The following is a 15,476-nucleotide window of genomic DNA, read 5'->3' on the forward strand; positions in this document are numbered from 1 at the left end:
TAAGGAGGAGGGGTCACCCCCCCCCCCCCTCTCCTCCCACACACCGAACCTGAGGCCCCGTCTGCCGCTGTGATGGATGCGAGCGAGCCACGGGGGTAATCAGCCGCCTAACGTCAACCTATCCCCCCCCCTCTCTCCCCCAAACCCACCCCACTCACCCTGTGGTATTGCTCAGAACACAACACAGTGCGTGCATGCGTCTCTGTGTGTGTGTGGGGGGCGGAGGCGTAGCTCACGGCCAAAATCAGCGACGATTATCTGAACCGGTCCTTGGGCCTCCCCTAGGTCGACTCAGCCTCAAATGAGCAATCTGGTGCGGTGTGTGAAAACATCGCCGCTGGGGAGACAAAGGCGGCTGGGCGTGGTGCTGGCCACCCACCCCCTCATGTGCCGTGCCAGCCTTCATAGGTGCTCGCTAACAGCACCTGCCCCAACAGTCTGTTAAGGCTACACGGGGGGTGTTTGTCTTTGTGTGTGGGAAGCGTTGGCGCTGTGGTGATCGCACTGCGCTACAAACCCGGCGACCCGAGCTCGATTCCAGCTCACAGCCAAGATCGGTGACGATTAACTGAACCGGTCTCGGTCCACCTCTAATGTCGACTCAACCTCAATGAGTACCTGGTGGTGTATGCAAACATCAACACTGGGGAGACAAAGGCGGTCGGGCGTGGTGTTGGCCACCCCCCACCCCTCCCTCCAATGTGCGGCACCGGGCAATAGTAGGTGCTTGTAAACAGCACTTGCCCTCAACAGCATGTTAAAGGCTGTACGGGAAAAAAAAAATATTTGTCTTTCGAAGAGCGTCAATCAGTTTCATGGAGAAATAGAAGGCTTCGTATGCACGCATGCTGAACTTCTTTCCCACCGTACGTAGCCAACCGTGCTAGCGCGGAGTTGCTTCGCGAACCACGTGTTACAAACACGGCGAGGGTATTTTCTGGCACCGGCTACATCCGAGTCAGGCCCGTGCCTGCCTACGTTCCATCCTGGGCTTAACCCGAATCGATTGTGCGATGCGAGGAGCTCACGGATCTTCGGAAGAGCACTAGACACGGTCCCATGAGGATGTTCCTCCGGTTGATGTGGCCCGCACGTCCAGCTACCGCGCGCCCAAGAAGCTTCCCTTTGACCGGATACTGGGGGCTGAGTAGCCTGCGGCACTTCGCGTGACCACCTCAAAGTGCACCTAACCTGGCACAAGCGCCGTTCCGACGTCACTGCCAGCTAGTGCCCGAATAGCATTTGTTAGTGTGTGGATGTGTGTATCTATCTGTGCGCGCGTGTATGTGGTGTCGGGATTATCTCAAAAATGTGTGTAGGTTGGTGAGGGTATACCAGTGTGCGAGTGGGTGTTTGCGTGCGGGGAGCGGTAGTGCAGCGGTTAGCGCGCTGCGATACGAACCCAGCGAGCCGAGTTCGATTACCGCTCACGGCCAACAACAGTGTGACGATTATCTGAGCCGGGCCTGGGCGTCCCCTAGGTCGACTCAGCCTCAAATGAGTACCTGCTGCGTTGTGTAAACTTCGCTACTAGGGAGACAAAGGCGGCCGGGCGTGGATCTGCCCACACCTCTAAAGCGCTGTGCTGGCCTTTATAGGTGTTCGCTAAAAGCATGTTCATATGTATGTTTAACTTCTTTCGCACCGTACGTAGTCCTCTGTGCTAATCAGAGGTGTTCCCTTTTAGCCTGCGAATCTAAACAGGAGATCCTTGTTTCAGATATTCGTTAACATCACATATCCCACCCCCCCCTAAAACACACAATACTAACCTCCACAATAATGACCACGCAACCCCTCGCCACACAATGGAAATCTCACAACTACCCCAAGTACATTTTAAAACTACACCCACATAAATCTCAAAACCACAGCCAATAATTACGTGAGTGTATAAATATATAAGCGCACCTTCAGGTGACTCTCAAACTGGCAGTCTATAATTAAAAACATCTCAGCCACGCTCCAAATAATTAAAAAACAGCCTATAAATCACAAAACATACCCCCGTCATTAGAACCATCTCAAAACCCATCAATCTTACAGCCACACTATAAATATAACACCAAAAAAACCACTCCCATATGTTTATATATATTTTTTTTTACCACATCATATGATTATTATCTTTTAAAAAAATCTCTCTCTATACAACCACCCCTATAAATCTCACACCGCACATAAATAGGAACAGCAAAAAAAACACACCATAATATTTTTAGAAAAATCGTATAACCTCACCCATACATCTCAATAACCCACACCATATAATTCAGCACATTTCTAACCACACAGACGTTACAAATCTCAAAAACAAAGGCCAGACGAATCTCTCTGATGATGTTCCAGGCTTTATCCTCGCTCGCTGTGAATCGTCTGTGCTTCCCGTCAGGGGTCTTGTCTCTGACCATCGCCTTCCCCCGGGGGTCTGGGGGGGAGGGGTGAGCGGGGTAGTGTGTGCGAGTCTTGGTTGCTGTGAACAGCAGGGCGCTGCAGGGTGTTACCGGGCGGTGGCTGGGAGTTGTTGCTCGTTTGCTAACGGGAGCCTTTTTTATCGTGCCACCAAGGCGTTCCTGCCGTATTTAATGACCCAAGTTGGCTTGTTACCGAATGCAGCTCTTACCCCGGGGCCGCCTCTCACCCACCGCATTCAGCACCACCACGGCGTGGACAGCGACACGCAGTCCCCGCTCCCGGGGTTCAACTCAAAGCATCCTCACCATCATCATCATTAGTGTCCACCCTCCGAGCGAGGCGTCATATAACACGAGAACTTCTTTGTTCGACGTAAATATGGTTTTGGGGGTGGTGGTGCGGAGTGGGGGTGACCTAAGAACTAGACTGGACTCTAATTTGGGAACGTGGAATGGCCAGCGGTGGTCGCTCCTCAGGCTTCTACTGCTAGCGACATGAGCACCCACTGATTCAGCGTTGCAGACGAGGTTAGAATTGTCGCTTGATTGATACAATAGGTTGAGGGGCTCGGAGCGGAAACTCCATCGCCCCCCCCCCCCCCCCCACACCGCGTGATTATCTTAATTTGCATATCAAACAAGGCCGCGCACCATTAATTGAGACACGTGATCGCCAAAGCTTAATGGAGCAATCACGACACCCTCTTTGTTGATGACGCGACGTTACCCAACCCCCCCCCCCCGGCTCCCCCCTCTTTCATCCCCTCCCCCCCCCCCCAACCTACAAACCCGGCCGGCACTGAGACTATGGGGGGGGGGGTTCCTGTGGCGGCGACCTGATTAAAGTCACGTGCAGCCAAACCCATTAGCGCGGGGGGGGGGGGGGGGGTGTGGGGGGGGAGGCGGCGAGGATGTGGGGGAGGGGAGCGGAGGGGTTCCCTCGTTAATGAATTAATGACGAGGTGCCCGGGGAGCCGCGGGTGGGGATGGGGGCGGCAGAGGGCGGCTGAGAGCGTGGGTCGACAACGATGGTGAGAGATGATGATGATGGTGATGTTGGTGATGGTGATGATGATGAGAGGTGATGATGGTGATGTTGGTGATGGTGATGATGATGAGAGGTGATGATGGTGATGTTGGTGATGGTGATGATGGTGAGAGATGATGATGATGGTGATGTTGGTGATGGTGATGATGATGAGAGGTGATGATGGTGAGAGATGATGATGATGGTGATGTTGGTGATGGTGATGATGGTGAGAGATGATGATGATGGTGATGTTGGTGATGGTGATGATGGTGAAAGATGATGATGATGGTGATGTTGGTGATGGTGATGATGGTGAGAATGATGATGGTGATGTTGGTGATGATGGTGAGAGATGATGATGGTGATGTTGGTGATGGTGATGATGGTGAGAGATGATTATGGTGATGTTGGTGATGGTGATGATGGTGAGAGATGATGGTGATGATGGTGAGAGATGATGGTGATGATGGTGAGAGATGATGATGGTAAGACATGATGATGGTGATGATGGTGAGAGATGATGATGATGGTGATGATGATGGAGATGATGATGGTGATGATGGTGAGAGATGATGATGGTGATGATGGTGAGAGATGATGATGGTAAGAGATGATGATGGTGATGATGATGGTGGAGATGAGATGATGATGATGGTGATGATGGAGATGATGGTGATGATGGTGAGGATGATGATGGTGATGATGGAGATGATGGTGACTGCGATGACGATCGGAATGGGAATGATGACGACGATGATGACGCCGATGGTGATATGACTGTGATGATGTCAAGTCACAGTGATGATTGTGATGGTGTCAGCTGTTGCTAACGTCACCATTACTAACGTCTCATTCGGCTGTCAGTAGTTGTGTGATGGTGATGTTGGCGACTGTAATGATTATGACGATGCAGTTGGCTGGCACTGCTGATGATGATGATCTTGTAGTTGCTGATAACGATACCAACCATTTTCACAAGCTGCTGATGCTACTGCTGCTATCGATGCCGATGCTGCTCAACGATGATGATAATGTGACTGATGATACGGTGGTGACGATGATTACACAGGCTGCTGGGGATGCTATTGTTGCATTTGCCGATTGTAACACGATGATGATGACGACGACGATAGACATGACGTAGCTGCTGCTCATAACGGTGAAGATCATGATGGTGATGACGCAACTGCTGCTGGTGATAACGATGAAGATCATGATGGTGATGACGTACCAGCAGCCACCGAGACTTGGTATGGGAGCTGCTGCTGATAACGGTGAAGATCATGATGATCATGACGCAACTGCAACTGCTGATAACGGTGAAGATCATGATGATCATGACGCAACTGCGACTGCTGATAACGGTGAAGATCATGATGTTTATGAGGCAACTGCTACTGCTGATAACGGTGAAGATCACGATGACGTGTGACGTCATTCAGACCGACACCCCAGCGGCAGTGAGGAGGAGGGGATGGGCCGAGAGTGCATGCTTGATTCTTGATGTTCAGTGATCAAGTGTCTCGCAAGGTGCAAGGTGACTCCGGGAGGAGACCAAGGTCTCGGGATCACTGTCTCAACACCGAGACTTGGTATGGGAGCGGCAGGGGGGGGGGAGTGGAGAAGTTAAAGATCACAGCCGTTGATTGACGTTTCGTGTCAGAGTCCTGGCTTCCAAAGAGATCAGAAATGTTTGATCCCGAGAGGCAAATAACACAGAGAGAGATAGATAGAAAGGGAGAGTTGAAAAAAAAAACATCTCAAACGACTCCGAGTGTGACGAGGGAAGGCGTCAATTAGAGTTGCGGGGTTTCACCCCATCACGGCTCAATTAACTTAACGAGGCGACAGCTGTGATGGGAGAATCGCTAGGACGAAATCCTGCGCTAGGGATGCTGCTATGATTATAATGTTTTACCACCACCACCACCACTACTACTATGGCTATTTATATATAATAATTATTATAATTTCACGTGTCAACCAGTAAAGCCCCTGCCGTGGGTAATGATTGCACGCTGTATCTGCGAGGTTCGTTGGGGAAATACGCAATTATAAACGTCCATAAACAGACAGCTACAGAGAGGAGCGGGAACAAATATATACTTAGAGGGGGGAGGGGGGAGACGGACATCATATGAGGGTCTGTGTTACCACGACAACAACAAGCACTGGACCGACGTTTTAGTCCATAGGTCTATTAAAAATTGGGCCAAGTTTTTTTTTTCACCCCAATCCTGATCCAGCTGGCTCAAGCACGTAATCAGCCTCCTGGTTTATTCAGGAGGTGCCGCGGTGTGGAGATGTTAACTGTCTCGCCTGGCATGCAGGAGGTTGTGGGCTCTCTCTCTCTCTCCCCGTGGTCGCGTGGATTTTTCTCCGGGTCCTCCAGTTTTCCCTTCCACGTTTAGAATCAACGTCACGCGTTCAGAGTATTCGGCCGCTATGCATTTCCACGTGATTTCATTGGGCTATCATTTGTGATGGCCTGGTGGCTTCTGAAACAGAGCTACTGTACATAGCTCTGTGGGCCTTACCTGGTAACCTTAAAGTATTTTTTTTTTTAACCTGTACTCTCTCCACGAGCCGAGGTAGATTCAAAGCTGAGTCGAACAGTCGAAGAGGCACTGCCCCCAAGGAGCGTCGTGAGTATGGTGGCGATACGGTAACCGGTAAAGCGGTAACCGGTTTTAGAACCGATTACCGGTTTTTAGCAACCCCTCGTGTGTGGCTGCGAGACAACAGCCAATAAAGTGTCAACAATTGGCGCCCTCGAGCATCTAAGCGCGACATTAAGGGGCAGGCAAGGCAACTCACCACCAAACATGGAACCCCTCCACTACCTCTCCTCCTGTGGACATTTATTCGTAAGAACATTCATTAGGACATTTAGCCCTCCCCCCCACTCCCCTTTTTTACTCCTACAGGGCTATCAGAGCTTAGGAAGCCACCAGAGATGTAGAGTATATTGAAATAGTTTATTGAAACATGCGGTTTAAATAGCTTTCCATTTGCACTGTAATCCGTAATGTGTCGGGCTGGTGTCAACCCCCCTTTCATATCCTCTGCGTTGTGTACCTGAATCGTCTTGCTAACACAAACAAACACTTTGAGAAAGAAAAAAAAACAATCGATTTCATTGATGTTGTTGTTGAAGTTACGCTAAATCGGTTTCGCGTAACACGGACACGCTCCGCGCATCATCTCACAACTACTGCCTCGCGGCCCCTTCGCAACGCCTCTCGGGAATGTTCAGTGTCCGAGCGCCCCGTGGCGAGACCCATCGCGACCTCTGGACGTACACAGGCAAAGAAAGGTCCACACGTTGTAGCCTTGACAGACCCCGGGCTATGAAGTGCGGAACGGGTGGCCAACACCGCGCCCGGCCGCCCGTCTTTGTGTCTCCGCCGCGGCGATGTTGACACGTCGCGGCGGGTACGAATTCGAGGCCGAGTCGCCCTCGGGGAGGGCCAAAAAAGAGCCGGGTTCAGATAATCGCCACTCGTGTTGGCCGTGAGGGGGAATCGAACTGGGGTCGCGGGGTTCGTAGGCGCAGCGCGCTCACCGCGACACTACCGCTCCCCACACGCATGGACACGCACGTGCACAGACGGGTCCTGCTGTACTGACGACGTCAACCCTACCTCGCCCTCTCATCATCAACATCGTCATCTATCCCCATCATCATCATCATCATGAACCACACCCATCCTCTGACCATCATCATCACCATCATCCAACGTCAACTCGTCCTCGCCCTCTCATCATTATCATCCTCTCGCCATCATCACCATCGTCATCATCCATTCTCTCCATCGTCATCATCATCATTATCCAATATGAAGCAAATCCCACCCATCCACTGATCATCCATCCTTCCTCTCCAGTGGACAATACATTGAAGAAAGTCTCGCTACAGGCCTCAATATTTTCCTGAACTAGGCCAGTCGGCCGAAACGTTGAGATCTCTCCTCCTCTTCCCAGGTGACAGCCAAAACCCCCACTCGCCGTGCGAGTAGTGAACCCGTCACGCGTTGCAGATACTCCTCGCACGCTCCGAGGCAACCGCGCATCCGACGCCTGCCGTGTGCTCAAGACACAGCGTTACAGACGGCGTGAAGAGCCGCTGAACTCGGAGCACAATGAAACGACGCGGCCTTCGATTTGTCATTACTCAGAATCTACAAACAAAAATATTTTTGTTTTCAATTTTAGTCCGTCCCCCCGCACCACATACCCCGCCACCCTCCAATTAAAAAAAATTAGTCCGACCCCCCCCCCCCCCATCCACGTCGCCCCTCCGCCACACACCTCCAAAAGAAAAATGTTGATCTCTCATAGCGTAGAGTGAGCCTCCAGTTGTACATTAACATAGGGACACGTGATAAGCATTGGACACGTGGTAAGCATTGGACACGTGCATGCGATTTAAACCCCGTCACCGATTAACCGAGTCGTTCGCCTCTCTCGCATCGGAGAGCCTGGCTCTACAATGAGGATGCTTTCGTTGTATTTGTATGTGCTTTGGTGAATTAGTTTTACCTTTCTTGTACTATTTGCACGACTATCGTGGGGTTTTTTCGTATTGCTTGTTGTTGTTACGTTCTTACCGTGCCCCGACTGGACATATGTCGGAACAAAGAGTTTTATAGCTCATCGGATTCCTCCTGCAGTATAAATACACAATCTCATTCTCTGCGCCGCTCATCTCACGCCGCACGAGTTCCCTCCCACACGAGGCCTGTTTTTGTTCGTCGGAGATCATTGGTGCCCGCGCCATAGGAATGTGGAATTTCCCAGCAGCGGCTCTGGATAGGCCGTGTGAGGAGTGGTGAGGGGTGGGGTGGAAGAGGGGACACCACGCACAGTCCACGTCGTGGCGATCATCTCCGTGGTGGGGGGGGGGGAAGGAAACCAGTGGAGAAATTTCATTGCCATGGCGGGAGACCGTATCGTCAAAGGAGAGGAAATGGTTGGGACGAGTCGGCTGCTCGAGAGAGCGAGAAGAGCAGCAGCGACGGCGAATTTATCTCCCGCTCTCCCTGCCTCACCTCCCCAGTGTCCCCGTCTCCCGCTCTCCCTGTCTCACTACCCCAGTGTCCCCGTCTCCCACTCTCCCTGTCTCACCTCCCCAGTGTCACCGTCTCCCGCTCTCCCTGTCTCACTACCCCAGTGTCCCCGTCTCCCACTCTCCCTGTCTCACCTCCCCAGTGTCACCGTCTCCCGCTCTCCCTGTCTCACCACCCCAGTGTCCCCGTCTCCCACTGTTCCTGTCTCACTTCCCCAGTGTCCCCGTCTCCCACTCTCCCTGTCTCACTACCCCAGTGTCCCCGTCTCCCACTCTCCCTGTCTCACTACCCCAGTGTCCCCGTCTCCCACTCTCCCTGTCTCACTACCCCAGTGTCCCCGTCTCCCACTCTCCCTGTCTCACTACCCCAGTGTCCCCGTCTCCCACTCTCCCTGTCTCACTACCCCAGTGTCCCCGTCTCCCGCTCTCCCTGTCTCACTACCCCAGTGTCCCCGTCTCCCACTCTCCCTGTCTCACCTCCCCAGTGTCCCCGTCTCCCGCTCTCCCTGTCTCACTACCCCAGTGTCCCCGTCTCCCACTCTCCCTGTCTCACCTCCCCAGTGTCACCGTCTCCCGCTCTCCCTGTCTCACTACCCCAGTGTCCCCGTCTCCCACTGTTCCTGTCTCACTTCCCCAGTGTCCCCGTCTCCCACTCTCCCTGTCTCACTACCCCAGTGTCCCCGTCTCCCACTCTCCCTGTCTCACCTCCCCAGTGTCCCCGTCTCCCACTCTCCCTGTCTCACCTCCCCAGTGTCCCCGTCTCCCACTCTCCCTGTCTCACCTCCCCAGTGTCACCGTCTCCCGCTCTCCCTGTCTCACCTCCCCAGTGTCCCCGTCTCCCGCTCTCCCTGTCTCACTACCCCAGTGTCCCCGTCTCCCACTCTCCCTGTCTCACCTCCCCAGTGTCCCCGTCTCCCACTCTCCCTGTCTCACCTCCCCAGTGTCACCGTCTCCCGCTCTCCCTGTCTCACCTCCCCAGTGTCCCCGTCTCCCGCTCTCCCTGTCTCACTACCCCAGTGTCCCCGTCTCCCACTCTCCCTGTCTCACCTCCCCAGTGTCACCGTCTCCCGCTCTCCCTGTCTCACCTCCCCAGTGTCCCCGTCTCCCACTCTCCCTGTCTCACTACCCCAGTGTCCCCGTCTCCCGCTCTCCCTGTCTCACCTCCCCAGTGTCCCCGTCTCCCACTGTCCCTGTCTCACTACCCCAGTGTCCCCGTCTCCCACTCTCCCTGCCTCACCTCCCCAGTGTCCCCGTCTCCCACTCTCCCTGTCTCACTACCCCAGTGTCCCCGTCTCCCACTCTCCCTGTCTCACTACCCCAGTGTCCCCGTCTCCCGCTCTCCCTGTCTCACCTCCCCAGTGTCCCCGTCTCCCGCTCTCCCTGCCTCACCTCCCCAGTGTCTCCGTCTCCCACTCTCCCTGTCCCACCTCCCCAGTGTCTCCGTCTCCCACTCTCCCTGTCTCACTACCCCAGTGTCTCCGTCTCCCACTCTCCCTGTCTCACCTCCCCAGTGTCCCCGTCTCCCACTCTCCCTGTCTCTCAGTGTCCCCGTCTCCCGCTCTCCCTGTGCCTCTGTCTCCCTGTCTCTAAGTATCCCCAGCCTCCTCGTGCTTTGCTCTCCTCCCCCTCTCCTCATCCTCCTCCCCCTCCCATTCCCGCGGTCTCCCCGTTGTCTCCATCTCTACGCCGGGCGATGTCCCGCAAAGTGGTACTCGCTTTATCGCCCCTGGTGGAGAGAGCAGATCCACACAACCCGGGCCCAGTTCCGTGGGTACCCCAAGACCCCAACCCCCAGAACCCTTGCACGAGACACGAGACCCCTGTTCCCTCGAGGGCTCCAGAACTCCGAATAGGTCAACCCCCTCTGTTCTGTGTATGTGGGGAGAGGGGGGATGGTTCAAGATAAAACAATCGCGTTACGGTGCCTGCCTTGTCTCGTTAGAGGCAACCCCTGTAGCGTGACCGTGCTTTAAGGGGGGGGGGGATGGATGCGGGGGAGGGGACATATCAATATATAAATAAAACTCACAAGCGGGATGGTGGGGGGCGGTACGACACGGTCGATGTTAAACAAACTTTACACAAACGTTCAACCAGAAACGGAACGAGCAGCGACGCGATGTCTTCCCGCGTCTGTCGCGCATTTCTCTCCAGATTTCACCCCCTCCCCTCCGTGTAAATTTATATCAACAACAACTCCGACTTGGCTGTACAAAATTAAAAGTGGGGCCAAGCCTCCCAGCAGTGAGTGGGGGGCGGTAAGGGGTAGAGACCCTAATCGAGCCTCCCTCGATATCTCTCTGCCCACGTGCCCTCTAGCCCCCCCCCCCAACGCGCACCCATACCGAGCAATGCCCCCTCTTTCGTGCCCCCCCAACCCAACTCCACAACATATAGCCCCCCCTCCCCCAACACGAGCCATGCCCCCCACTCCCGTAACCACCGCCGCCCCCCCCCCCCCACCGATTCCAAACCCACAGCGTCCGTTCCACCACTTCCCCAACACGGGCCATGCCCCCCAACTCCGATGCCCTCCCCCCTCTCCTACCACGACCACCACCAGCACCACCACCCAGCCAGCCCCACGTGCTGCTGCTGCTGCTGCTCACCGGTACCACTCGAGGCCCCGGTCGTAGTTGCGATCGAAGAAGTGCGGCTCGGCGCCCACGGCACGGACGTCGGGGTGCACGCGGATGAACTCGAGCAGGGCGCGCGTGCCCCCCTTCTTCACGCCGATGATGATGGCGTCAGGGAGCTTCTTCGTCCCGAAGCTACTGAAGCTGCTGCTGCTGCTGCCGCCGCCGCTGCTGCCGTTGATGAGGCTGGGCGCCGGAGCTGGTGCAGGACGCGTGGCGGCGCCCAGCGCTTGCGCTTCCTCTTTGTTGATGTTGTTGGCGATGTTCCTCTTCCTATTCTTCCTATCCTCCACCTCTTCGTCCAATAACACCTCTTCAGCACCAGCACCACCACCGCCTCCTCCACCTCCTCCTCCATCACCACCGCCACCATCATCATCGTCATTGCCCGCCGAGCCTGCGGATTCCCGCACGCCCCACCTCGTGTTAGGGTCTTCGAGGAGCTGCTGATGCCGATGCTGCTGCTGCTGATTCTGCTGATGCTGCAACAGCAGCAGCTGAGATACATCCCCCGTCGTCTGCTGCTGCTGCTGCTTCTGCTGATCTCGGCGTTCGTGTAAGCGCAGCTGAGTGCGCTCGTAGCTCTCCTCCCCGGTGTCTCCCCCCTCCGGGAGCGCTCCTCCGGGCTGCAGGGGCGGGCAGCAGCAGCAGGCGAGGCAGTAGAAGAGGTACGCGGGCAGCAGGAGGAGCAGCATGCTGGAGGCGCAGGCGAGCAGGGTCCGGCGAATCTTGACGTGCGGGAGAGCCGCGCTAGGAGCCTCCATGCTGCCCTGTAGGGGTGCCGGGGACCAGGCGGTGGCGAGGGTGGCCCCGGGCAGCCGAGGGGCAGCGGGGCATGGCGCTGCCCCCGCCGGCGAAAGGCACCGGCCGCATGCGGCCTCGCGGACGCGCGGGCAGTCCCGGGGTGTGATCGCGATACGATTTTGCTGCACGGTCGTGGTGGTGGTGGTGGTGTTGGTAGTGTTACTGCTATCGTACTGTGCGTGTGTGTAGTGCTGCTAGTAGTACGAGTCGTCGCACACGGAGCGTGCTGTCGTAGTTGTTTCAAGTGCGATGGTGGTGGTGATTACGCGGTGGTCTCGATTGGTGCTTGCTACTGCGCGATAACAATGATGATGATGATGATGACGACGACGACGACGATATTATTTTATCTTTGTATAACGCGACGATTGCAGCGATTGTCGTGAATCGTACGTGACGGACGCGAGCGAGGGGGGTTGCGACATCGCAGCGCGGCGAAAGACGGCGATGAGCGTGGGGAGGAGGAGGAGGAGCACGAGAAGGAGGCCTTCATCCAGCAGTGGATAGACCCTGGCTCATGACGACGACGCCACGCACGCAACCCCTCTCGCAGGCGAACCAGTCCCGCCGACTCGCCACCAGCCGCGCGCCGCTCTGCACGGAACTCCAGTGGGTGAGTGGAGGGGGGAGTGCCGCTCTTAAGTAGAGGACATCGAGGCGTAGGAGGAGGCGGGAGATGTTAGAGGAGGGAGATGCAGGAGGAGGAGGAGGAGGGAGATGTGGTAGCAGGAGGAGGAGGGAGATGTGGTAGCAGGAGGAGGAGGAGGGAGATGCGTGGTAGCAGGAGGAGGAGGGAGATATGGTAGCAGTAGCAGGAGGAGGAGGAGCGCAGCACCGAACAGCGACCGCATCCATCAACGCCCCGGCCCCAGCCGGCGTCGTCTTTGCCGGGCATCGCAGCCCGCCGCCCTCCCCATCCCCTCGCCCGCTGATGACGGCGGGGGTCTTGGGGTCCGCGTGGGGTGCAGGGGTGTGGGGGGGTGGGGGTCCCCAGATCCCCGTGCCTACGAGGGGGTGTCCCTCCCTCCCTCCCTCGCTCCCTCCCTCGCTCCTGTCACTCGACGCGCTGGTTCGGGGGAAGTTGGGTGGAGGGGTGGAGGAAGGGGGGGGGGTTAGGGGGGGGTGGGAGGGAGGGGGTTAGGGGGGGAGGCGGGGGGAGGGGGATTCGATCTCGTCTCGATTCCGGATCAGGATCTGCTCGTTGTGTATGCGAAGGATGCGATGCATGTGAGAAGCTGCAACGGGGGCAGCACCTGCAGCTACAGCAGCACCTGCAGCTACAGCAGCACCTGCAGCTACAGCAGCACCTGCAGCTACAGCAGCACCTGCAGCTACAGCAGCACCTGCAGCTACAGCAGCACCTGCAGCTACAGCAGCACCTGCAGCTACAGCAGCACCTGCAGCTACAGCAGCACCTGCAGCTACAGCAGCACCTGCAGCTACAGCAGCACCTGCAGCTACAGCAGCACCTGCAGCTACAGCAGCACCCGCAGCTAGCTACGGCACCAGCACCGCCACCAGCACCGCCACCAGCAGCAGAAGTAGCGGCAACAGGGGCAGCACCTGCAGCTACAGCAGCAGCTACAGCACCGCCAACAACAGCAGCAGTAGCAGCGGCAGCAACAGAGAGCCGAGATCGGAGACGGCGGCTGCTCTTGCCGAGAGCGCGTTGAGCGCGCGCGGAGAGTGCGGAGAGCGCGCGAGTGAGCGGAGAGCGATGTGCGGTGAGAGGGCGTGCGGAGTGAGAGAGCGGAGAGCGTGCGGAGTGAGAGAGTGGAGAGCGTGCGGAGTGAGAGAGCGTGCGGAGTGAGAGAGCGGAGAGCGTGCGGAGTGAGAGGACGGAGAGCGTGCGGAGTGAGAGAGCGGAGAGCGTGCGGAGTGAGGGAGCGTGCGGAATGAGGGAGCGTGCGGAGTGAGGGAGCGTACGGAGTGAGGGAGCGTGCGGAGTGAGAGAGCGGAGAGCGTGCGGAGTGAGAGAGCGTGCGGAGTGAGAGAGCGGAGAGCGTGCGGAGTGAGAGAGCGTGCGGAGTGAGAGAGCGTGCGGAGTGAGAGAGTGCGTGCGGAGTGAGAGAGCGGAGAGCGTGCGGAGTGAGAGAGCGGAGAGCGTGCGGAGTGAGAGAGCGGAGAGCGTGCGGAGTGAGGGAGCGTGCGGAATGAGGGAGCGTGCGGAGTGAGGGAGCGTGCGGAGTGAGGGAGCGTGCGGAGTGAGAGAGCGGAGAGCGTGCGGAGTGAGAGAGCGGAGAGCGTGCGGAGTGAGGGAGCGTGCGGAGTGAGAGAGCGTGCGGAGTGAGGGAGCGTGCGGAGTGAGAGAGTGGAGAGCGTGCGGAGTGAGGGAGCGGAGAGCGTGCGGAGTGAGAGAGTGTGCGGAGTGAGAGAGCGTGCGGAGTGAGAGAGCGTGCGGAGTGAGAGAGTGGAGAGCGTGCGGAGTGAGAGAGCGTGCGGAGTGAGAGAGCGGAGAGCGTGCGGAGTGAGGGAGCGTGCGGAGTGAGAGAGCGTGCGGAGTGAGAGAGCGTGCGGAGTGAGAGAGTGGAGAGCGTGCGGAGTGAGAGGCGTGCGGAGTGAGAGAGTGGAGAGCGTGCGGAGTGAGGGAGCGTGCGGAGTGAGAGAGCGGAGAGCGCGGCACGGTGAGTGTGGACGCGCGCGCTGCGTATGGCGTCACGACTCCGGGCTCGAGGGGAGGGGTGAACGCGTGCGGCTGTTGTGTGTGTGTAGGTGTGTGTAGGTGTGTGTGTGTAGGTGTGTGTGAGTGTGTATGTAGGTATGTGTGTGAAGGTGTGAGTGTGTATGTGTGTGTAGGTGTGTGTGTGTAGGTGTGTGTGTGTAGGTGTGTGTAGGTGTGTGTGTAGGTGTGTGTGTAGGTGTGTGTGTGTAGGTGTGTGTGTGTGTGTGTTAGGTGTGTGTGTAGGTGTGTGTGTAGGTGTGTGTGTGTGTAGGTGTGTGTGTAAATTGATCGTCACGTCGTGGGGAGCGGTTAGCGCGCTTGGCTACGAACCCAGCGACCCCGAGTTCAATTCCCGCTGACGGCCAACACCAGTGACGATTATCTGAACCGGTCTTGGGCCTCCCATAGGTCGACTCAGCCCCAATTGAGTACCTAGTGCTATATGTAAAAAAACACATTGCTACTAGGGAGACAAAGGCGGCCGGGCGTGGTGTTGCCCACCCACCCTCTGGTGTGCCGTGCCGGCCTTCATAGGTGCTCGCTAACAGCACTTGCCTCAACAGTCTGTCAAGGCTATACGGGGGATGTTTGTTTGGTGTGATAGTGTACGGGTGGTGCATGGTTGTGGGGTCTGTGTGTGTAACCGTGTGGCAGAGTAGTGTGTGAGAATGTGGGAGGGTGTGAGTGTGTGAAATTGAGGTCTGTGAGTGTGTGAAATGTAGTGTGGGTATGAGTGTGTGTGAAATGGAGTGTGAATGTGAGTGTGTGAAATGGAGTGTGAGTATGAGTGTGTGTGAAATGGAGTATGAGTGTGTGAGTGTGTGAAATGGAGTGTGAGTATGAGCGTGTGTGTGAAATAGAG

General features: G+C 56.5%; 1 protein-coding gene and 1 long non-coding RNA gene across 3 annotated transcripts in view; one reads left to right on the forward strand and one right to left on the reverse strand.

The window, feature by feature from the left end:
• LOC116956103 (heparan sulfate glucosamine 3-O-sulfotransferase 6-like) overlaps positions 1 to 12,330 on the reverse strand; it is a 48,414-nt gene extending 36,084 nt beyond the window's left edge. For both annotated transcript variants that reach the window (XR_012929592.1, XM_032977558.2), the window contains exon 1: positions 11,122 to 12,330. Coding sequence is in view for 1 of the 2 variants with exons in the window: in XM_032977558.2 (XP_032833449.2) it covers positions 11,122 to 11,912 (791 nt within the window). In the remaining variant the exon portion in view is untranslated. The remainder of the gene's footprint in view (positions 1 to 11,121) is intronic.
• LOC142905427 (uncharacterized) lies at positions 11,679 to 13,258 on the forward strand. The gene is made up of 3 exons (XR_012929595.1): positions 11,679 to 11,816; positions 12,327 to 12,565; positions 13,168 to 13,258. It is a non-coding gene; the product is annotated as an uncharacterized LOC142905427 (long non-coding RNA).
• The last annotated feature ends 2,218 nt before the right edge of the window (positions 13,259 to 15,476 follow it).

This window comes from Petromyzon marinus, chromosome 3 (assembly GCF_048934315.1).
Source record: "Petromyzon marinus isolate PM22_M1 ecotype Great Lakes invasive population chromosome 3, UKy_Petmar_22M1.pri1.0, whole genome shotgun sequence".
In the NCBI taxonomy this organism is placed as follows: Eukaryota; Metazoa; Chordata; class Hyperoartia; order Petromyzontiformes; family Petromyzontidae; genus Petromyzon; species Petromyzon marinus.